Below are 18,682 nucleotides of genomic sequence, written 5' to 3' on the forward strand. Positions count from 1 at the left end.
GTTGTAATAACCTGCCACACACCAAGCAGGCTAGGACAGGGTTGTAATAACCTGCCACACACCAAGCAGGCTAGGACAGGGTTGTAATAACCTGCCAAACACCAAGCAGGCTAGGACAGGGTTGTAATAACCTGCCACACACCAAGCAGGCTAGGACAGGGTTGTAATAACCTGCCACACACCAAGCAGGCTAGGACAGGGTTGTAATAACCTGCCACACACCAAGCAGGCTAGGACAGGGTTGTAATAACCTGCCACACACCAAGCAGGCTAGGACAGGGTTGTAATAACCTGCCACACACCAAGCAGGCTAGGACAGGGTTGTAATAACCTGCCACACACCAAGCAGGCTAGGACAGGGTTGTAATAACCTGCCACACACCAAGCAGGCTAGGACAGGGTTGTAATAACCTGCCACACACCAAGCAGGCTAGGACTGGGTTGTACCAACCTGCCACACACCAAGCAGGCTAGGACAGGGCTGTAATAACCTGCCACACACCAAGCAGGCTAGGACAGGGTTGTAATAACCTGCCACACACCAAGCAGGCTAGGACAGGGTTGTACCAACCTGCCACACACCAAGCAGGCTAGGACAGGGTTGTACCAACCTGCCACACACCAAGCAGGCTAGGACAGGGTTGTAATAACCTGCCACACACCAAGCAGGCTAGGACAGGGTTGTAATAACCTGCCACACACCAAGCAGGCTAGGACAGGGTTGTAATAACCTGCCACACACCAAGCAGGCTAGGACAGGGTTGTACCAACCTGCCACACACCAAGCAGGCTAGGACAGGGTTGTACCAACCTGCCACACACCAAGCAGGCTAGGACAGGGTTGTAATAACCTGCCACACACCAAGCAGGCTAGGACAGGGTTGTAATAACCTGCCACACACCAAGCAGGCTAGGACAGGGTTGTAATAACCTGCCACACACCAAGCAGGCTAGGACAGGGTTGTAATAACCTGCCACACACCAAGCAGGCTAGGACAGGGTTGTAATAACCTGCCACACACCAAGCAGGCTAGGACAGGGTTGTACCAACCTGCCACACATCAAGCAGGCTAGGACAGGGTTGTACCAACCTGCCACACATCAAGCAGGCTAGGACAGGGTTGTACCAACCTGCCACACACCAAGCAGGCTAGGACAGGGTTGTACCAACCTGCCACACACCAAGCAGGCTAGGACAGGGTTGTAATAACCTGCCACACACCAAGCAGGCTAGGACAGGGTTGTACCAACCTGCCACACACCAAGCAGGCTAGGACAGGGTTGTACCAACCTGCCACACACCAAGCAGGCTAGGACAGGGTTGTACCAACCTGCCACACACCAAGCAGGCTAGGACAGGGTTGTACCAACCTGCCACACACCAAGCAGGCTAGGACAGGGTTGTACCAACCTGCCACACACCAAGCAGGCTAGGACAGGGTTGTAATAACCTGCCACACACCAAGCAGGCTAGGACAGGGTTGTAATAACCTGCCACACACCAAGCAGGCTAGGACAGGGTTGTAATAACCTGCCACACACCAAGCAGGCTAGGACAGGGTTGTACCAACCTGCCACACATCAAGCAGGCTAGGACAGGGTTGTACCAACCTGCCACACACCAAGCAGGCTAGGACAGGGTTGTAACAACCTGCCACACACCAAGCAGGCTAGGACAGGGTTGTACCAACCTGCCACACACCAAGCAGGCTAGGACAGGGTTGTACCAACCTGCCACACACCAAGCAGGCTAGGACAGGGTTGTACCAACCTGCCACACACCAAGCAGGCTAGGACAGGGTTGTACCAACCTGCCACACACCAAGCAGGCTAGGACAGGGTTGTACCAACCTGCCACACACCAAGCAGGCTAGGACAGGGTTGTACCAACCTGCCACACACCAAGCAGGCTAGGACAGGGTTGTACCAACCTGCCACACACCAAGCAGGCTAGGACAGGGTTGTAATAACCTGCCACACACCAAGCAGGCTAGGACAGGGTTGTAATAACCTGCCACACACCAAGCAGGCTAGGACAGGGTTGTACCAACCTGCCACACATCAAGCAGGCTAGGACAGGGTTGTACCAACCTGCCACACACCAAGCAGGCTAGGACAGGGTTGTACCAACCTGCCACACACCAAGCAGGCTAGGACAGGGTTGTACCAACCTGCCACACACCAAGCAGGCTAGGACAGGGTTGTACCAACCTGCCACACACCAAGCAGGCTAGGACAGGGTTGTACCAACCTGCCACACACCAAGCAGGCTAGGACAGGGTTGTACCAACCTGCCACACACCAAGCAGGCTAGGACAGGGTTGTACCAACCTGCCACACACCAAGCAGGCTAGGACAGGGTTGTACCAACCTGCCACACACCAAGCAGGCTAGGACAGGGTTGTACCAACCTGCCACACACCAAGCAGGCTAGGACAGGGTTGTACCAACCTGCCACACACCAAGCAGGCTAGGACAGGGTTGTACCAACCTGCCACACACCAAGCAGGCTAGGACAGGGTTGTACCAACCTGCCACACATCAAGCAGGCTAGGACAGGGTTGTACCAACCTGCCACACATCAAGCAGGCTAGGACAGGGTTGTAATAACCTGCCACACACCAAGCAGGCTAGGACAGGGTTGTACCAACCTGCCACACACCAAGCAGGCTAGGACAGGGTTGTACCAACCTGCCACACACCAAGCAGGCTAGGACAGGGTTGTACCAACCTGCCACACACCAAGCAGGCTAGGACAGGGTTGTACCAACCTGCCACACACCAAGCAGGCTAGGACAGGGTTGTACCAACCTGCCACACACCAAGCAGGCTAGGACAGGGTTGTAATAACCTGCCACACACCAAGCAGGCTAGGACAGGGTTGTACCAACCTGCCACACACCAAGCAGGCTAGGACAGGGTTGTACCAACCTGCCACACACCAAGCAGGCTAGGACAGGGTTGTACCAACCTGCCACACACCAAGCAGGCTAGGACAGGGTTGTACCAACCTGCCACACACCAAGCAGGCTAGGACAGGGTTGTACCAACCTGCCACACACCAAGCAGGCTAGGACAGGGTTGTACCAACCTGCCACACACCAAGCAGGCTAGGACAGGGTTGTACCAACCTGCCACACACCAAGCAGGCTAGGACAGGGTTGTACCAACCTGCCACACACCAAGCAGGCTAGGACAGGGTTGTACCAACCTGCCACACACCAAGCAGGCTAGGACAGGGTTGTACCAACCTGCCACACACCAAGCAGGCTAGGACAGGGTTGTACCAACCTGCCACACACCAAGCAGGCTAGGACAGGGTTGTAATAACCTGCCACACACCAAGCAGGCTAGGACAGGGTTGTAATAACCTGCCACACACCAAGCAGGCTAGGACAGGGTTGTAATAACCTGCCACACATCAAGCAGGCTAGGACAGGGTTGTACCAACCTGCCACACACCAAGCAGGCTAGGACAGGGTTGTAATAACCTGCCACACATCAAGCAGGCTAGGACAGGGTTGTACCAACCTGCCACACACCAAGCAGGCTAGGCCAGGGTTGTAATAACCTGCCACACACCAAGCAGGCTAGGACAGGGTTGTACCAACCTGCCACACACCAAGCAGGCTAGGACAGGGTTGTAATAACCTGCCACACATCAAGCAGGCTAGGACAGGGTTGTAATAACCTGCCACACACCAAGCAGGCTAGGACAGGGTTGTACCAACCTGCCACACACCAAGCAGGCTAGGACAGGGTTGTACCAACCTGCCACACACCAAGCAGGCTAGGACAGGGTTGTACCAACCTGCCACACACCAAGCAGGCTAGGACAGGGTTGTACCAACCTGCCACACACCAAGCAGGCTAGGACAGGGTTGTACCAACCTGCCACACACCAAGCAGGCTAGGACAGGGTTGTACCAACCTGCCACACACCAAGCAGGCTAGGACAGGGTTGTAACAACCTGCCACACACCAAGCAGGCTAGGACAGGGTTGTACCAACCTGCCACACATCAAGCAGGCTAGGACAGGGTTGTACCAACCTGCCACACATCAAGCAGGCTAGGACAGGGTTGTAATAACCTGCCACACACCAAGCAGGCTAGGACAGGGTTGTACCAACCTGCCACACACCAAGCAGGCTAGGACAGGGTTGTACCAACCTGCCACACACCAAGCAGGCTAGGACAGGGTTGTACCAACCTGCCACACACCAAGCAGGCTAGGACAGGGTTGTACCAACCTGCCACACACCAAGCAGGCTAGGACAGGGTTGTACCAACCTGCCACACACCAAGCAGGCTAGGACAGGGTTGTAATAACCTGCCACACACCAAGCAGGCTAGGACAGGGTTGTACCAACCTGCCACACATCAAGCAGGCTAGGACAGGGTTGTACCAACCTGCCACACACCAAGCAGGCTAGGACAGGGTTGTACCAACCTGCCACACACCAAGCAGGCTAGGACAGGGTTGTACCAACCTGCCACACACCAAGCAGGCTAGGACAGGGTTGTACCAACCTGCCACACACCAAGCAGGCTAGGACAGGGTTGTACCAACCTGCCACACACCAAGCAGGCTAGGACAGGGTTGTAATAACCTGCCACACATCAAGCAGGCTAGGACAGGGTTGTACCAACCTGCCACACACCAAGCAGGCTAGGACAGGGTTGTAACAACCTGCCACACATCAAGCAACAGAGTCAGGCTGTGAATTATTCAGAAACCATTCTGAACATGTGTCCCAAATGGCAACCTATTCCCTACATAGTGCACTACTCTTCACCAGAGCCCTATGGGCCGTGGTCAAAAGTAGTGCAACTGTATAGGAAATGGGGTACCATTTGGGACACAGTCTCTCTAAGACTGGTTCTACTGTTGGGGGGGAGTAATGCTTTTTAAATGGACCTCTGTGGGCTCGACCACTTAGCTCTGCTCTGCTGACTCATTATGAAACGCCTAAAATAGTTGTTACAAAGTTAAGAAGGCAACAACATAACCAAGCACTTTGGTATCGTACGAATGTATTGTACTGGTCCTGTACGTAGCTCAGTTCATTAGAGCATGGCCCTGGCAACATCGGAGTTGTGGGTTGTATTCCCACTGGGGTCACATAGCAACATGGGTGGACTGTTGTCACTTCGGATAACATGTTATGCTATGTAAATGGTGTATATATATATATTACTGTATTGGCCTATATTACAGTACTGTATTGGCCTATATTACAGTACTGTATTGGCCTAAATTACAGTACTGTATTGGCCTAAATTACAGTACTGTATTGGCCTAAATTACAGTACTGTATTGGCCTATATTACAGTACTGTATTGGCCTAAATTACAGTACTGTATTGGCCTAAATTACAGTACTGTATTGGCCTATATTACAGTACTGTATTGGCCTATATTACAGTACTGTATTGGCCTATATTACAGTACTGTATTGGCCTATATTACAGTACTGTATTGGCCTATATTACAGTACTGTATTGGCCTATATTACAGTACTGTATTGGCCTATATTACAGTACTGTATTGGCCTATATTACCGTACTGTATTGGCCTATATTACAGTACTGTATTGGCCTATATTACCGTACTGTATTGGCCTATATTACAGTACTGTATTGGCCTAAATTACAGTACTGTATTGGCCTAAATTACAGTACTGTATTGGCCTAAATTACAGTACTGTATTGGCCTATATTACAGTACTGTATTGGCCTATATTACAGTACTGTATTGGCCTATATTACAGTACTGTATTGGCCTATATTACAGTACTGTATTGGCCTATATTACAGTACTGTATTGGCCTATATTACAGTACTGTATTGGCCTATATTACAGTACTGTATTGGCCTATATTACCGTATTGGCCTATATTACCGTATTGGCTTATATTATGGTATTACAGTACTGTATTGGCCCAGTTTACGGTATTACAGTATTGTATTGGGCTATATTACAGTATTACAGTACTGGACAATATTACAGTATTACAGTACTTTATTGGCCTATATTACGGTATTACAGTATTGTATTGGACAATATTACGATATTACAGTATTGGCTTCAGTGGTGAAAAAATAACTACATTTTCATAATTGAGTGAAAGTAAAGATACCTTAAAAGAAAAATGACTCAAGTAAAAGTTAGTCACCCAGTAAAATACTAAAAGTATTTGGTTTTAAATATACTTAGTATCAAAAGTAGAAGTAGAAATCATTTAAAATGTTTTATATTAAGCAAACCAGACAAGGCGATTTTCTTGTTTTATTTTTTTTTAACGGATGGCCAGGTCACAGTTCAACACTCAGACATAACTTACAAACGAAGCATCTGTGTTTAGTGAGTCTGCCCGATCAGAGGCAGTAGGGATGACCAGGGAGGTTCTCTTGATAAGTATGCAAATTAGACCATTTTCCTGTCCTGCTAAGCATTCAAAATGTAACGAGTACTCTTGCATATCAGGGAAAATGTATGGAGTAAAAAGTACAATATTTTCTTTAGGAATGTAGTGGAGTAAAATTAAAAGTTGTCAAAAATATAAATAGTAAAGTAAAGTACAGATACCCCAAAAAACTACTTACGTAGTACTTTAAAGTATTTTCACTGAAGTACTCTATACCAGTGACTGGCTTATATTATGGTATTACAGTACTGTATTGGGCTGTATTACAGTATTGGCTTATATTATGTTTTTAGAGTACTGTATTGGGCAGGATAGCCTAGTGGTTAGAGTGTTGGACTAGTAATCGAAAGGTTGCAAGTTCAAATCCCCGAGCTGACAAGGTACAAATCTGTTGTTCTGCCCCTGAACAAGGCAGTTAACCCACTGTTCCAAGGCCGTCATAGAAAATAAGAATTTGTTCTTAACTGACTTGCCTAGTGAAATAAAGGTACAATTTAATAAAATATTACTGTATTGGTCTATATATTATTGTATTGCTTACTATTCCACTGTACTGTACGAGCTAGAAACACAAGCATTCCACTGTACTGTAGGAGCTAGAAACACAAGCATTCCACTGCACTGTAGGAGCTAGAAACACAAGCATTCCACTGTACTGTAGGAGCTAGAAACACAAGCATTCAACTGTACTGTAGGAGCTAGAAACACAAGCATTCTGCTGTACTGTAGGAGCTAGAAACACAAGCATTCTGCTGTAGGAGCTAGAAACACAAGCATTCTGCTGTAGGAGCTAGAAACACAAGCATTCCACTGCACTGTAGGAGCTAGAAACACAAGCATTCCACTGTACTGTAGGAGCTAGAAACACAAGCATTCTGCTGTACTGTAGGAGCTAGAAACACAAGCATTCCACTGCACTGTAGGAGCTAGAAACACAAGCATTCTGCTGTACTGTAGGAGCTAGAAACACAAGCATTCTGCTGTACTGTACGAGCTAGAAACACAAGCATTCCACTGTACTGTAGGAGCTAGAAACACAAGCATTCTGCTGCACTGTAGGAGCTAGAAACACAAGCATTCTGCTGTACTGTAGGAGCTAGAAACACAAGCATTCTGCTGTACTGTAGGAGCTAGAAACACAAGCATTCCACTGCACTGTAGGAGCTAGAAACACAAGCATTCTGCTGTACTGTAGGAGCTAGAAACACAAGCATTCCACTGCACTGTAGGAGCTAGAAACACAAGCATTCCACTGTACTGTAGGAGCTAGAAACACAAGCATTCTGCTGTACTGTAGGAGCTAGAAACACAAGCATTCTGCTGTACTGTAGGAGCTAGAAACACAAGCATTCCACTGCACTGTAGGAGCTAGAAACACAAGCATTCTGCTGTACTGTAGGAGCTAGAAACACAAGCATTCCACTGCACTGTAGGAGCTAGAAACACAAGCATTCTGCTGTACTGTAGGAGCTAGAAACACAAGCATTCCACTGCACTGTAGGAGCTAGAAACACAAGCATTCTGCTGCACTGTAGGAGCTAGAAACACAAGCATTCTGCTGCACTGTAGGAGCTAGAAACACAAGCATTCTGCTGTAGGAGCTAGAAACACAAGCATTCTGCTGCACTGTAGGAGCTAGAAACAAAAGCATTCTGCTGTAGGAGCTAGAAACACAAGCATTCTGCTGTAGGAGCTAGAAACACAAGCATTCTGCTGTACTGTAGGAGCTAGAAACACAAGCATTCTGCTGTAGGAGCTAGAAACACAAGCATTCAACTGTACTGTAGGAGCTAGAAACACAAGCATTCTGCTGTAGGAGCTAGAAACACAAGCATTCCACTGTACTGTAGGAGCTAGAAACACAAGCATTCTGCTGTACTGTAGGAGCTAGAAACACAAGCATTCTGCTGTAGGAGCTAGAAACACAAGCATTCCACTGTACTGTAGGAGCTAGAAACACAAGCATTCAACTGTACTGTAGGAGCTAGAAACACAAGCATTCTGCTGTAGGAGCTAGAAACACAAGCATTCCACTGTACTGTAGGAGCTAGAAACACAAGCATTCTGCTGTAGGAGCTAGAAACACAAGCATTCCACTGCACTGTAGGAGCTAGAAACACAAGCATTCCACTGCACTGTAGGAGCTAGAAACACAAGCATTCTGCTGCACTGTAGGGGCTAGAAACACAAGCATTCTGCTGTAGGAGCTAGAAACACAAGCATTCTGCTGTAGGAGCTAGAAACACAAGCATTCTGCTGTACTGTAGGAGCTAGAAACACAAGCATTCTGCTGTACTGTAGGAGCTAGAAACACAAGCATTCTGCTGCACTGTAGGGGCTAGAAACACAAGCATTCTGCTGTAGGAGCTAGAAACACAAGCATTCAACTGTACTGTAGGAGCTAGAAACACAAGCATTCAACTGTACTGTAGGAGCTAGAAACACAAGCATTCTGCTGTAGGAGCTAGAAACACAAGCATTCTGCTGTAGGAGCTAGAAACACAAGCATTCTGCTGTAGGAGCTAGAAACACAAGCATTCCACTGCACTGTAGGAGCTAGAAACACAAGCATTCTGCTGTACTGTAGGAGCTAGAAACACAAGCATTCTGCTGCACTGTAGGAGCTAGAAACACAAGCATTCTGCTGTAGGAGCTAGAAACACAAGCATTCTGCTGTAGGAGCTAGAAACACAAGCATTCTGCTGTACTGTAGGAGCTAGAAACACAAGCATTCCGCTGCACTGTAGGAGCTAGAAACACAAGCATTCTGCTGCACTGTAGGGGCTAGAAACACAAGCATTCTGCTGTAGGAGCTAGAAACACAAGCATTCCACTGCACTGTAGGAGCTAGAAACACAAGCATTCTGCTGTAGGAGCTAGAAACACAAGCATTCAACTGTACTGTAGGAGCTAGAAACACAAGCATTCAACTGTACTGTAGGAGCTAGAAACACAAGCATTCTGCTGTAGGAGCTAGAAACACAAGCATTCTGCTGTAGGAGCTAGAAACACAAGCATTCTGCTGTAGGAGCTAGAAACACAAGCATTCCACTGCACTGTAGGAGCTAGAAACACAAGCATTCTGCTGTACTGTAGGAGCTAGAAACACAAGCATTCTGCTGCACTGTAGGAGCTAGAAACACAAGCATTCCACTGCACTGTAGGAGCTAGAAACACAAGCATTCCACTGCACTGTAGGAGCTAGAAACACAAGCATTCTGCTGCACTGTAGGAGCTAGAAACACAAGCATTCCACTGTACTGTAGGAGCTAGAAACACAAGCATTCTGCTGTACTGTAGGAGCTAGAAACACAAGCATTCTGCTGTAGGAGCTAGAAACACAAGCATTCCACTGCACTGTAGGAGCTAGAAACACAAGCATTCTGCTGTACTGTAGGAGCTAGAAACACAAGCATTCTGCTGCACTGTAGGAGCTAGAAACACAAGCATTCTGCTGTAGGAGCTAGAAACACAAGCATTCTGCTGTAGGAGCTAGAAACACAAGCATTCTGCTGTACTGTAGGAGCTAGAAACACAAGCATTCTGCTGCACTGTAGGAGCTAGAAACACAAGCATTCTGCTGCACTGTAGGGGCTAGAAACACAAGCATTCTGCTGTAGGAGCTAGAAACACAAGCATTCCACTGCACTGTAGGAGCTAGAAACACAAGCATTCTGCTGTAGGAGCTAGAAACACAAGCATTCAACTGTACTGTAGGAGCTAGAAACACAAGCATTCAACTGTACTGTAGGAGCTAGAAACACAAGCATTCTGCTGTAGGAGCTAGAAACACAAGCATTCCACTGCACTGTAGGAGCTAGAAACACAAGCATTCTGCTGTACTGTAGGAGCTAGAAACACAAGCATTCTGCTGCACTGTAGGAGCTAGAAACACAAGCATTCCACTGCACTGTAGGAGCTAGAAACACAAGCATTCCACTGCACTGTAGGAGCTAGAAACACAAGCATTCTGCTGTACTGTAGGAGCTAGAAACACAAGCATTCCACTGCACTGTAGGAGCTAGAAACACAAGCATTCCACTGCACTGTAGGGGCTAGAAACACAAGCATTCCACTGCACTGTAGGAGCTAGAAACACAAGCATTCCACTGCACTGTAGGAGCTAGAAACACAACTATTCCGTCACACCTGTTGTAACATCTGCTAATCTGTGTATGTGACCAATAAACTTACATTCAGTACATCTCTGATCTTGTCAATATCCGATTTTCCTTTTTACTTACTTTGAATCATAATAATCCATAACCATAATAATACATTACAGTATATACTGTATCATACTTTAAATGTTTATACTTTACAAACTTACATTTTCATTATGTAAATCTGTAGTAGCCAGCAAAAAAAATCTATATGTTTACCAAATGGTTTAATGATTATCAATGAAGAGCCGTAACGGTAAAATGTACTTTAACAAATGAGAAGAGAATCACATCAAAAGTAATGTGAGCGTTGCACTGTGAAAAGCAATGACTTTATATGACCACGTATTGCAATGTGAAACATGTATTTCTATAAGAAACGCTGATTAAGGATCATCCTTATCCTGCTCACCAAGCCACAAAATAGAACAATCTGCTGCGAACTTCTCAACCAAAGGTTTTCACTTCTGACAAGTAAAGACAGTGGAAAGGTAATACGTACTGATGTCTGAAATGCTGTCGGTCAACATAAAGCATTACGGCGCTAACCGCTCAACCCATTCAAACAACATGAAGACAACATTGTCAACGAGGAAAAGGGAAGCCATACGAATGTCTGAAATATGTTAACATTATGCAACATCCACAGTCAATCAATGGTCAAATGTAAGTATATGGACTTATACTACTTACCATGTTGACCTCTGACACCATGTCGATGTTTGCCACATCTAAACTCATGCCAACAGAAACCGGTGCGCCTGAGAAATGGGACCAATAATCAAATGACCATTAACATGACAAATAACGTATATTATTATATTCATTATAGTAATATTATAGGGCAATAATTTGCACCATCATCAACGCGCAATTATTTTTTAGATGTACCTCCAAAGTTTGGTCGAAGGCGGATATCATAGCCCTTTAACAGTCTGTCCACCGTCTCCTTTACGAAAGACATATTACCGGGTTCGTTGGCGCTGAAATACAAGAAAGAGATATTTAAACTAACTTTTTCCAATACGACGGGACCCATCCTTTCTTTACGACTCGTCTCTTCTCCAACACTCACCTCTGCGCACAGCTCATCAACGCCACTATGAGCGGCACAGATAGAATGTCAAATACCCCTCTTCTCTGGAACCCACACATTTCTTGTGATCTCTCCGACATGGGATCACGCGTCTAGACTCTAAACCGGTGTTTAACGTTTTTTTTCCAGCGTAAAAAATAAATAAATCCGTTATAAAACCACGTATCTATGGGTATATTTCAACAGCAGCTCTCTGATATTAACCCGACATGGTTAGCTCCCGAGATCTTTGATCAGTTCAAATGTTTCACATCAGTCGGAAATCTCTCTGTTTCTGTTGGAATCGGAAGATGTTATTGCACCGCGCATTAGGTGAACACCAAACATTTCGCCTAAACCGTTACCAGTACCGGCGGCGAGACCCGTCGTGGTCTGAACTCATCCAAACCTCCATTATCCAAGCCATGGCACGCATTGGTTTTTAGACCATCACATCCACAGCAATGTAGAAATCCGGATGTCACTTCTGGGGTTTTTGAATTAGAGACCAATTCATTCCAAGTGCGTAAAACTCATCTAGCGTACATTATCCATGTTGTCACCAGGTGTTTGCCATTCTCACGCCAGGTTTTCCTCTCCCTTAGATGAGACTCACCGCCACCACTGGTTCATACCACGTTGTCCGGAGTCTGAAGAAACTGTCTCTCTGTATGATAGAGGAGCTAAATGGACCAGGTTACGTGATACTACAGTTTGCGAGCTCGTTGGAGCGTTTTGCTGATCGGTAGAACAGCAGAATTCATATTGACTCGGGGGCCAGCCAGCAACAATTCACTAAACGTAAATATATCTATTATCTACTTGGGTAAAACATTTAATGTATATGCCCAGACATCATTAGCTTAATATCCCACAAGGTAATGTGGTGATTCTATGCGGCTCAGTCGGTAGAGTAGGGCGTGTACAACAGTAAGTGTTATGGGTTCGATTCCCTCTAGGTTCACCTGTAGGACGCTTTGGATAAAGCTGTCTGCTACATAGTGTATATTACTATTTTACTGTTCTAGTTACGTTGGTAACCAGTTTATAATAGCAATAAGGCACCTCTGGGGTTTGTGATATATGGCCAATATACCACGGCTAAGGGCTGTATCCAGGCACTCCGCGTTGCTTCGTGCGTAAGAACGGCCCTTAGCCGTGGTATATTGGCCATATACCACACCCCCTCGGGTCTTATTGCATAATTATGAAGTGTAAGGTTTTGCATCTTATTGGCAATATTTAGCCTACGGTTGATTGTCTTCCAGAAAACTAGTTAAAGATGTACTATTCAAAATCACTCCTTCATTTCCTGGTTGTTAAAATTCTAATAGTTTGACAAATTTCAGTTTTGTGACAAAACAAGCAAGTACAGTGTAGAGAATCATTGTGTAACGGATGTGAAATGGCTAGCTAGTTAGCGGGTACGCGCTAATAGCATTTCAATCGGTTACGTCACTTGCTCTGAGACCTGAAGTAGGGTTTCCCCTTGCTCTGCAAGGGCCGCGGTTTTTGTGGAGCGATGGGTAACGACGCTTCGTGCGTGACTGTTGTAGATGTGTGCAGAGGGTCCCTGGTTCGCGCCCGAGGTCGGGGCGAGGGGATGGTTTAAAGTTATACTGTTACATTGGTGCCGTGACCCGGATCACTGGTTGCTGCGGAAAAGGAGGAGGTTGAAAGGGGGGTGAGTGTAACGGATGTGAAATGGCTAGCTAGTTAGCGGGTACGCGCTAATAGCATTTCAATCGGTTACGTCACTTGCTCTGAGACCTGAAGTAGGGTTTCCCCTTGCTCTGCAAGGGCCGCGGCTTTTGTGGAGCGATGGGTAACGACGCTTCGTGCGTGACTGTTGTAGATGTGTGCAGAGGGTCCCTGGTTCGCGCCCGAGGTCGGGGCGAGGGGACGTACTAAAGTTATACTGTTACATCATTGCACTGTCTAAACTTCGTTGAAATATATTTTCCATAACCAGAATTAGGACACCGAAAGCATAGGATACACAAACAAAACGTAAAAACGGTAAGCATAGAAAAAGTGCGCAATTTCGGCGTTTTCTAGTTCCGACTAGCATGTGAACGCGGCAGTACGTGGCTCAAACTCGGGACCTCTGGTTTGCTAACACACGTCCTCCTTGACAACATTCCAACGGGTTGAGTCACCCAATAGGTACCAATTGGTGGCTCCATCCGTAACATTTCAAGCTAGCTGTGGAGTAAATGTATGGTTCATTACAGTGTGTTGCCGTTTTACAAAGTTTTTACACAGGTTGACTGCAAGTGTTACTCAAGTTACTCCTATGAATTATACTGTATTTCTAAATCTGTACCAAGTTATATTGTGTTGTGTGTTAACCTTAGATCAGATCTGTGTTATGTGTGTTAACCTAGATCAGATATGTGTTATGTGTGTTAACCTAGATCAGATCTGTGTTATGTGTGTTAACCTAGATCAGATCTGTGTTATGTGTGTTAACCTAGATCAGTTCTGTGTTATGTGTGTTAACCTAGATCAGATCTTTGTTATGTGTGTTAACCTAGATCAGATCTGTGTTATGTGTGTTAACCTAGATCAGTTCTGTGTTATGTGTGTTAACCTAGATAAGATATGTGTTATGTGTGTTAACCTAGATCAGATCTGTCAGCTCAGTGAAGAACTGCTCTCTTGCCCTTGACTCTGTGTGTAATAGATGAGTCCATTGTGACAGGTAGTATCCTATCATTCAACGAGGTAGTAGTATATCATTCAACGAGGTAGTAGTATATCATTCAACGAGGTAGTAGTATATCATTCAACGAGGTAGTAGCCTATCATTCAACGAGGTAGTAGCCTATCATTCAACGAGGTAGTAGCCTATCATTCAACGAGGTAGTAGTATATCATTCAACGAGGTAGTAGTATATCATTCAACGAGGTAGTAGTATATCAATCACGAGGCAGTAGTATATCATTCAACGAGGTAGTATCCTATCATTCAACGAGGTAGTATCCTATCATTCAACGAGGTAGTAGCCTATCATTCAATGAGGTAGTAGTATATAATTCAGAGGTAGTAGTATATCATTCAACGAGGTAGTAGTATATCATTCAACGAGGTAGTATCCTATCATTCAACGAGGTAGTAGCCTATCATTCAACGAGGTAGTAGTATATCATTCAACGAGGTAGTAGTATATCATTCAACGAGGTAGTAGTATATCAATCACGAGGTAGTAGCCTATCATTCAACAAGGTAGTAGTATATCATTCACGAGGTAGTAGTATATCAATCACGAGGTAGTAGCCTATCATTCAACGAGGTAGTAGCCTATCATTCAACGAGGTAGTAGTATATCATTCACGAGGTAGTAGCCTATCATTCAACGAGGTAGTAGCCTATCATTCACGAGGTAGTAGCCTATCATTCAACGAGGTAGTAGTATATCATTCAACGAGGTAGTAGTATATCATTCAACGAGGTAGTAGTATATCAATCACGAGGTAGTAGTATATCATTCACGAGGTAGTAGCCTATCATTCAACGAGGTAGTAGTATATCATTCACGAGGTAGTAGTATATCAATCACGAGGTAGTAGCCTATCATTCAACGAGGTAGTAGTATATCATTCAACGAGGTAGTAGCCTATCATTCACGAGGTAGTAGTATATCATTCACGAGGTAGTAGCCTATCATTCAACGAGGTAGTAGCCTATCATTCAACGAGGTAGTAGCCTATCATTCAACGAGGTAGTAGTATATCATTCAACGAAGTAGTAGTATATCAATCACAAGGTAGTAGTATATCATTCACGAGGTAGTAGCCTATCATTCAACGAGGTAGTGGTATATCATTCAACGAGGTAGTATCCTGTCATTCAACAAGGTAGTAGTATATCAATCACGAGGTAGTAGTATATCAATCACGAGGTAGTAGCCTATCATTCAACGAGGTAGTAGTATATCATTCAACGAGGTAGTAGTATATCATTCAACGAGGTAGTATCCTATCATTCAACGAGGTAGTAGTATATCATTCAACGAGGTAGTAGTATATCATTCAACAAGGTAGTAGTATATCATTCAACGAGGTAGTAGCCTATCATTCAACGAGGTAGTAGTATATCATTCAACGAGGTAGTAGCCTATCATTCACGAGGTAGTAGTATATCCTTCAACAAGGTAGTAGCCTATCATTCACGAGGTAGTAGTATATCATTCAACGAGGTAGTATCCTATCATTCACGAGGTAGTATCCTATCATTCAACGAGGTAGTAGTATATCATTCAACGAGGTAGTATCCTATCATTCAACAAGGTAGTAGTATATCATTCAACGAGGTAGTAGCCTGTCATTCAACAAGGTAGTATCCTATCATTCAACGAGGTAGTAGCCTATCATTCACGAGGTAGTAGCCTATAATTCAACGAGGTAGTATCCTATCATTCAACGAGGCAGTAGTATATCATTCAACGAGGTAGTATCCTAACATTCAAGAGGTAGTATCCTATCATTCAACGAGGTAGTATCCTGTCATTCAACGAGGTAGTATCCTATCATTCAACGAGGTAGTAGCCTGTCATTCAACGAGGTAGTATCCTATCATTCAACGAGGTAGTATCCTATCATTCAACGAGGTAGTAGCCTGTCATTCAACGAGGTAGTAACCTAACATTCAATGAGGTAGTATCCTATCATTCAACGAGATAGTATCCTATCATTCAACGAGGTAGTAGCCTGTCATTCAACGAGGTAGTAACCTAACATTCAACGAGGTATTATCCTATCATTCAACGAGGTAGTATCCTATCATTCAACAAGGTAGTATCCTGTCATTCAACAAGGTAGTAGTCTATCATTCAACGAGGTAGTATCCTATCATTCAACGAGGTAGTATCCTGTCATTCAACGAGGTAGTAGTCTATCATTCAACGAGGTAGTATCCTATCATTCAACGAGGTAGTAACCTATCATTCAACGAGGTAGTAACCTATCATTCAACGAGGTAGTAACCTATCATTCAACAAGGTAGTAATATATCATTCAACGAGGTAGTAACCTATCATTCAACGAGGTAGTAGGCTGTCATTCAACGAGGTAGTATCCTATCATTCAACGAGGTAGTACCCTATCATTCAACGAGGTAGTAGCCTATCATTCAACGAGGTAGTATCCTGTCATTCAACGAGGTAGTAGTCTATCATTCAACGAGGTAGTAAGCTATCATTCAACGAGGTAGTATCCTATCATTCAACGAGGTAGTAGTCTATCATTCAACGAGGTAGTAGTATATCATTCAACAAGGTAGTAGTATATCATTCAACGAGGTAGTAGCCTATCATTCAACGAGGTAGTAGTATATCATTCAACGAGGTAGTAGCCTATCATTCACGAGGTAGTAGTATATCCTTCAACAAGGTAGTAGCCTATCATTCACGAGGTAGTAGTATATCATTCAACGAGGTAGTATCCTATCATTCACGAGGTAGTATCCTATCATTCAACGAGGTAGTAGTATATCATTCAACGAGGTAGTATCCTATCATTCAACAAGGTAGTAGTATATCATTCAACGAGGTAGTAGCCTGTCATTCAACAAGGTAGTATCCTATCATTCAACGAGGTAGTAGCCTATCATTCACGAGGTAGTAGCCTATAATTCAACGAGGTAGTATCCTATCATTCAACGAGGCAGTAGTATATCATTCAACGAGGTAGTATCCTAACATTCAAGAGGTAGTATCCTATCATTCAACGAGGTAGTATCCTGTCATTCAACGAGGTAGTATCCTATCATTCAACGAGGTAGTAGCCTGTCATTCAACGAGGTAGTATCCTATCATTCAACGAGGTAGTATCCTATCATTCAACGAGGTAGTAGCCTGTCATTCAACGAGGTAGTAACCTAACATTCAATGAGGTAGTATCCTATCATTCAACGAGATAGTATCCTATCATTCAACGAGGTAGTAGCCTGTCATTCAACGAGGTAGTAACCTAACATTCAACGAGGTATTATCCTATCATTCAACGAGGTAGTATCCTATCATTCAACAAGGTAGTATCCTGTCATTCAACAAGGTAGTAGTCTATCATTCAACGAGGTAGTATCCTATCATTCAACGAGGTAGTATCCTGTCATTCAACGAGGTAGTAGTCTATCATTCAACGAGGTAGTATCCTATCATTCAACGAGGTAGTAACCTATCATTCAACGAGGTAGTAACCTATCATTCAACGAGGTAGTAACCTATCATTCAACAAGGTAGTAATATATCATTCAACGAGGTAGTAACCTATCATTCAACGAGGTAGTAGGCTGTCATTCAACGAGGTAGTATCCTATCATTCAACGAGGTAGTACCCTATCATTCAACGAGGTAGTAGCCTATCATTCAACGAGGTAGTATCCTGTCATTCAACGAGGTAGTAGTCTATCATTCAACGAGGTAGTAAGCTATCATTCAACGAGGTAGTATCCTATCATTCAACGAGGTAGTAGTCTATCATTCAACGAGGTAGTAATATATCATTCAACAAGGTAGTAATATATAATTCAACGAGGTAGTAGTCTATCATTCAACAAGGTAGTATCCTATCATTCAACAAGGTAGTATCCTATCATTCAACGAGGTAGTAGCCTATCATTCAACAAGGTAGTATCCTAACATTCAACAAGGTAGTAATATATCATTCAACGAGGTAGTAGTCTATCATTCAACGAGGTAGTATCCTATCATTCAACGAGGTAGTAGTCTATCATTCAACAAGGTAGTATCCTATCATTCAACAAGGTAGCATCCTATCATTCAACAAGGTAGTATCCTATCATTCAACAAGGTAGTAGTCTGTCATTCAACGAGGTAGTATCCTATCATTCAACAAGGTAGTATCCTATCATTCAACAAGGTAGTATCCTATCATTCAACGAGGTAGTATCCTAATGTGTGTCCCAAATGGCACCATATTCCCTATAGTGCACTACTTTAAACCAGAGGCCTATGGGCCGTGGTAAAAAGTGCACTGAATAGGGTGCCATT

At 44.6% G+C, this 18,682-nt stretch overlaps 1 protein-coding gene across 2 annotated transcripts in view; it reads right to left on the reverse strand.

Annotated features, from left to right (window-relative positions):
* LOC120041768 (gamma-aminobutyric acid receptor subunit beta-3-like) overlaps positions 1 to 11,746 on the reverse strand; it is a 94,097-nt gene extending 82,351 nt beyond the window's left edge. The window contains exons 1-3 of one of the 2 annotated variants that reach the window (XM_038986631.1): positions 11,667 to 11,746; positions 11,483 to 11,574; positions 11,285 to 11,352 (exon numbers count right to left, since the gene is read on the reverse strand). In XM_038986631.1, the coding sequence (XP_038842559.1) occupies positions 11,285 to 11,352; positions 11,483 to 11,574; positions 11,667 to 11,746 (240 nt within the window). The remainder of the gene's footprint in view (positions 1 to 11,284; positions 11,353 to 11,482; positions 11,575 to 11,666) is intronic. The other variant, XM_038986632.1, reaches the window with a different exon arrangement.
* Positions 11,747 to 18,682: the final 6,936 nt, after the last annotated feature.

Source organism: Salvelinus namaycush, unplaced genomic scaffold (genome assembly GCF_016432855.1).
Source record: "Salvelinus namaycush isolate Seneca unplaced genomic scaffold, SaNama_1.0 Scaffold532, whole genome shotgun sequence".
Lineage (NCBI taxonomy): Eukaryota > Metazoa > Chordata > Actinopteri > Salmoniformes > Salmonidae > Salvelinus > Salvelinus namaycush.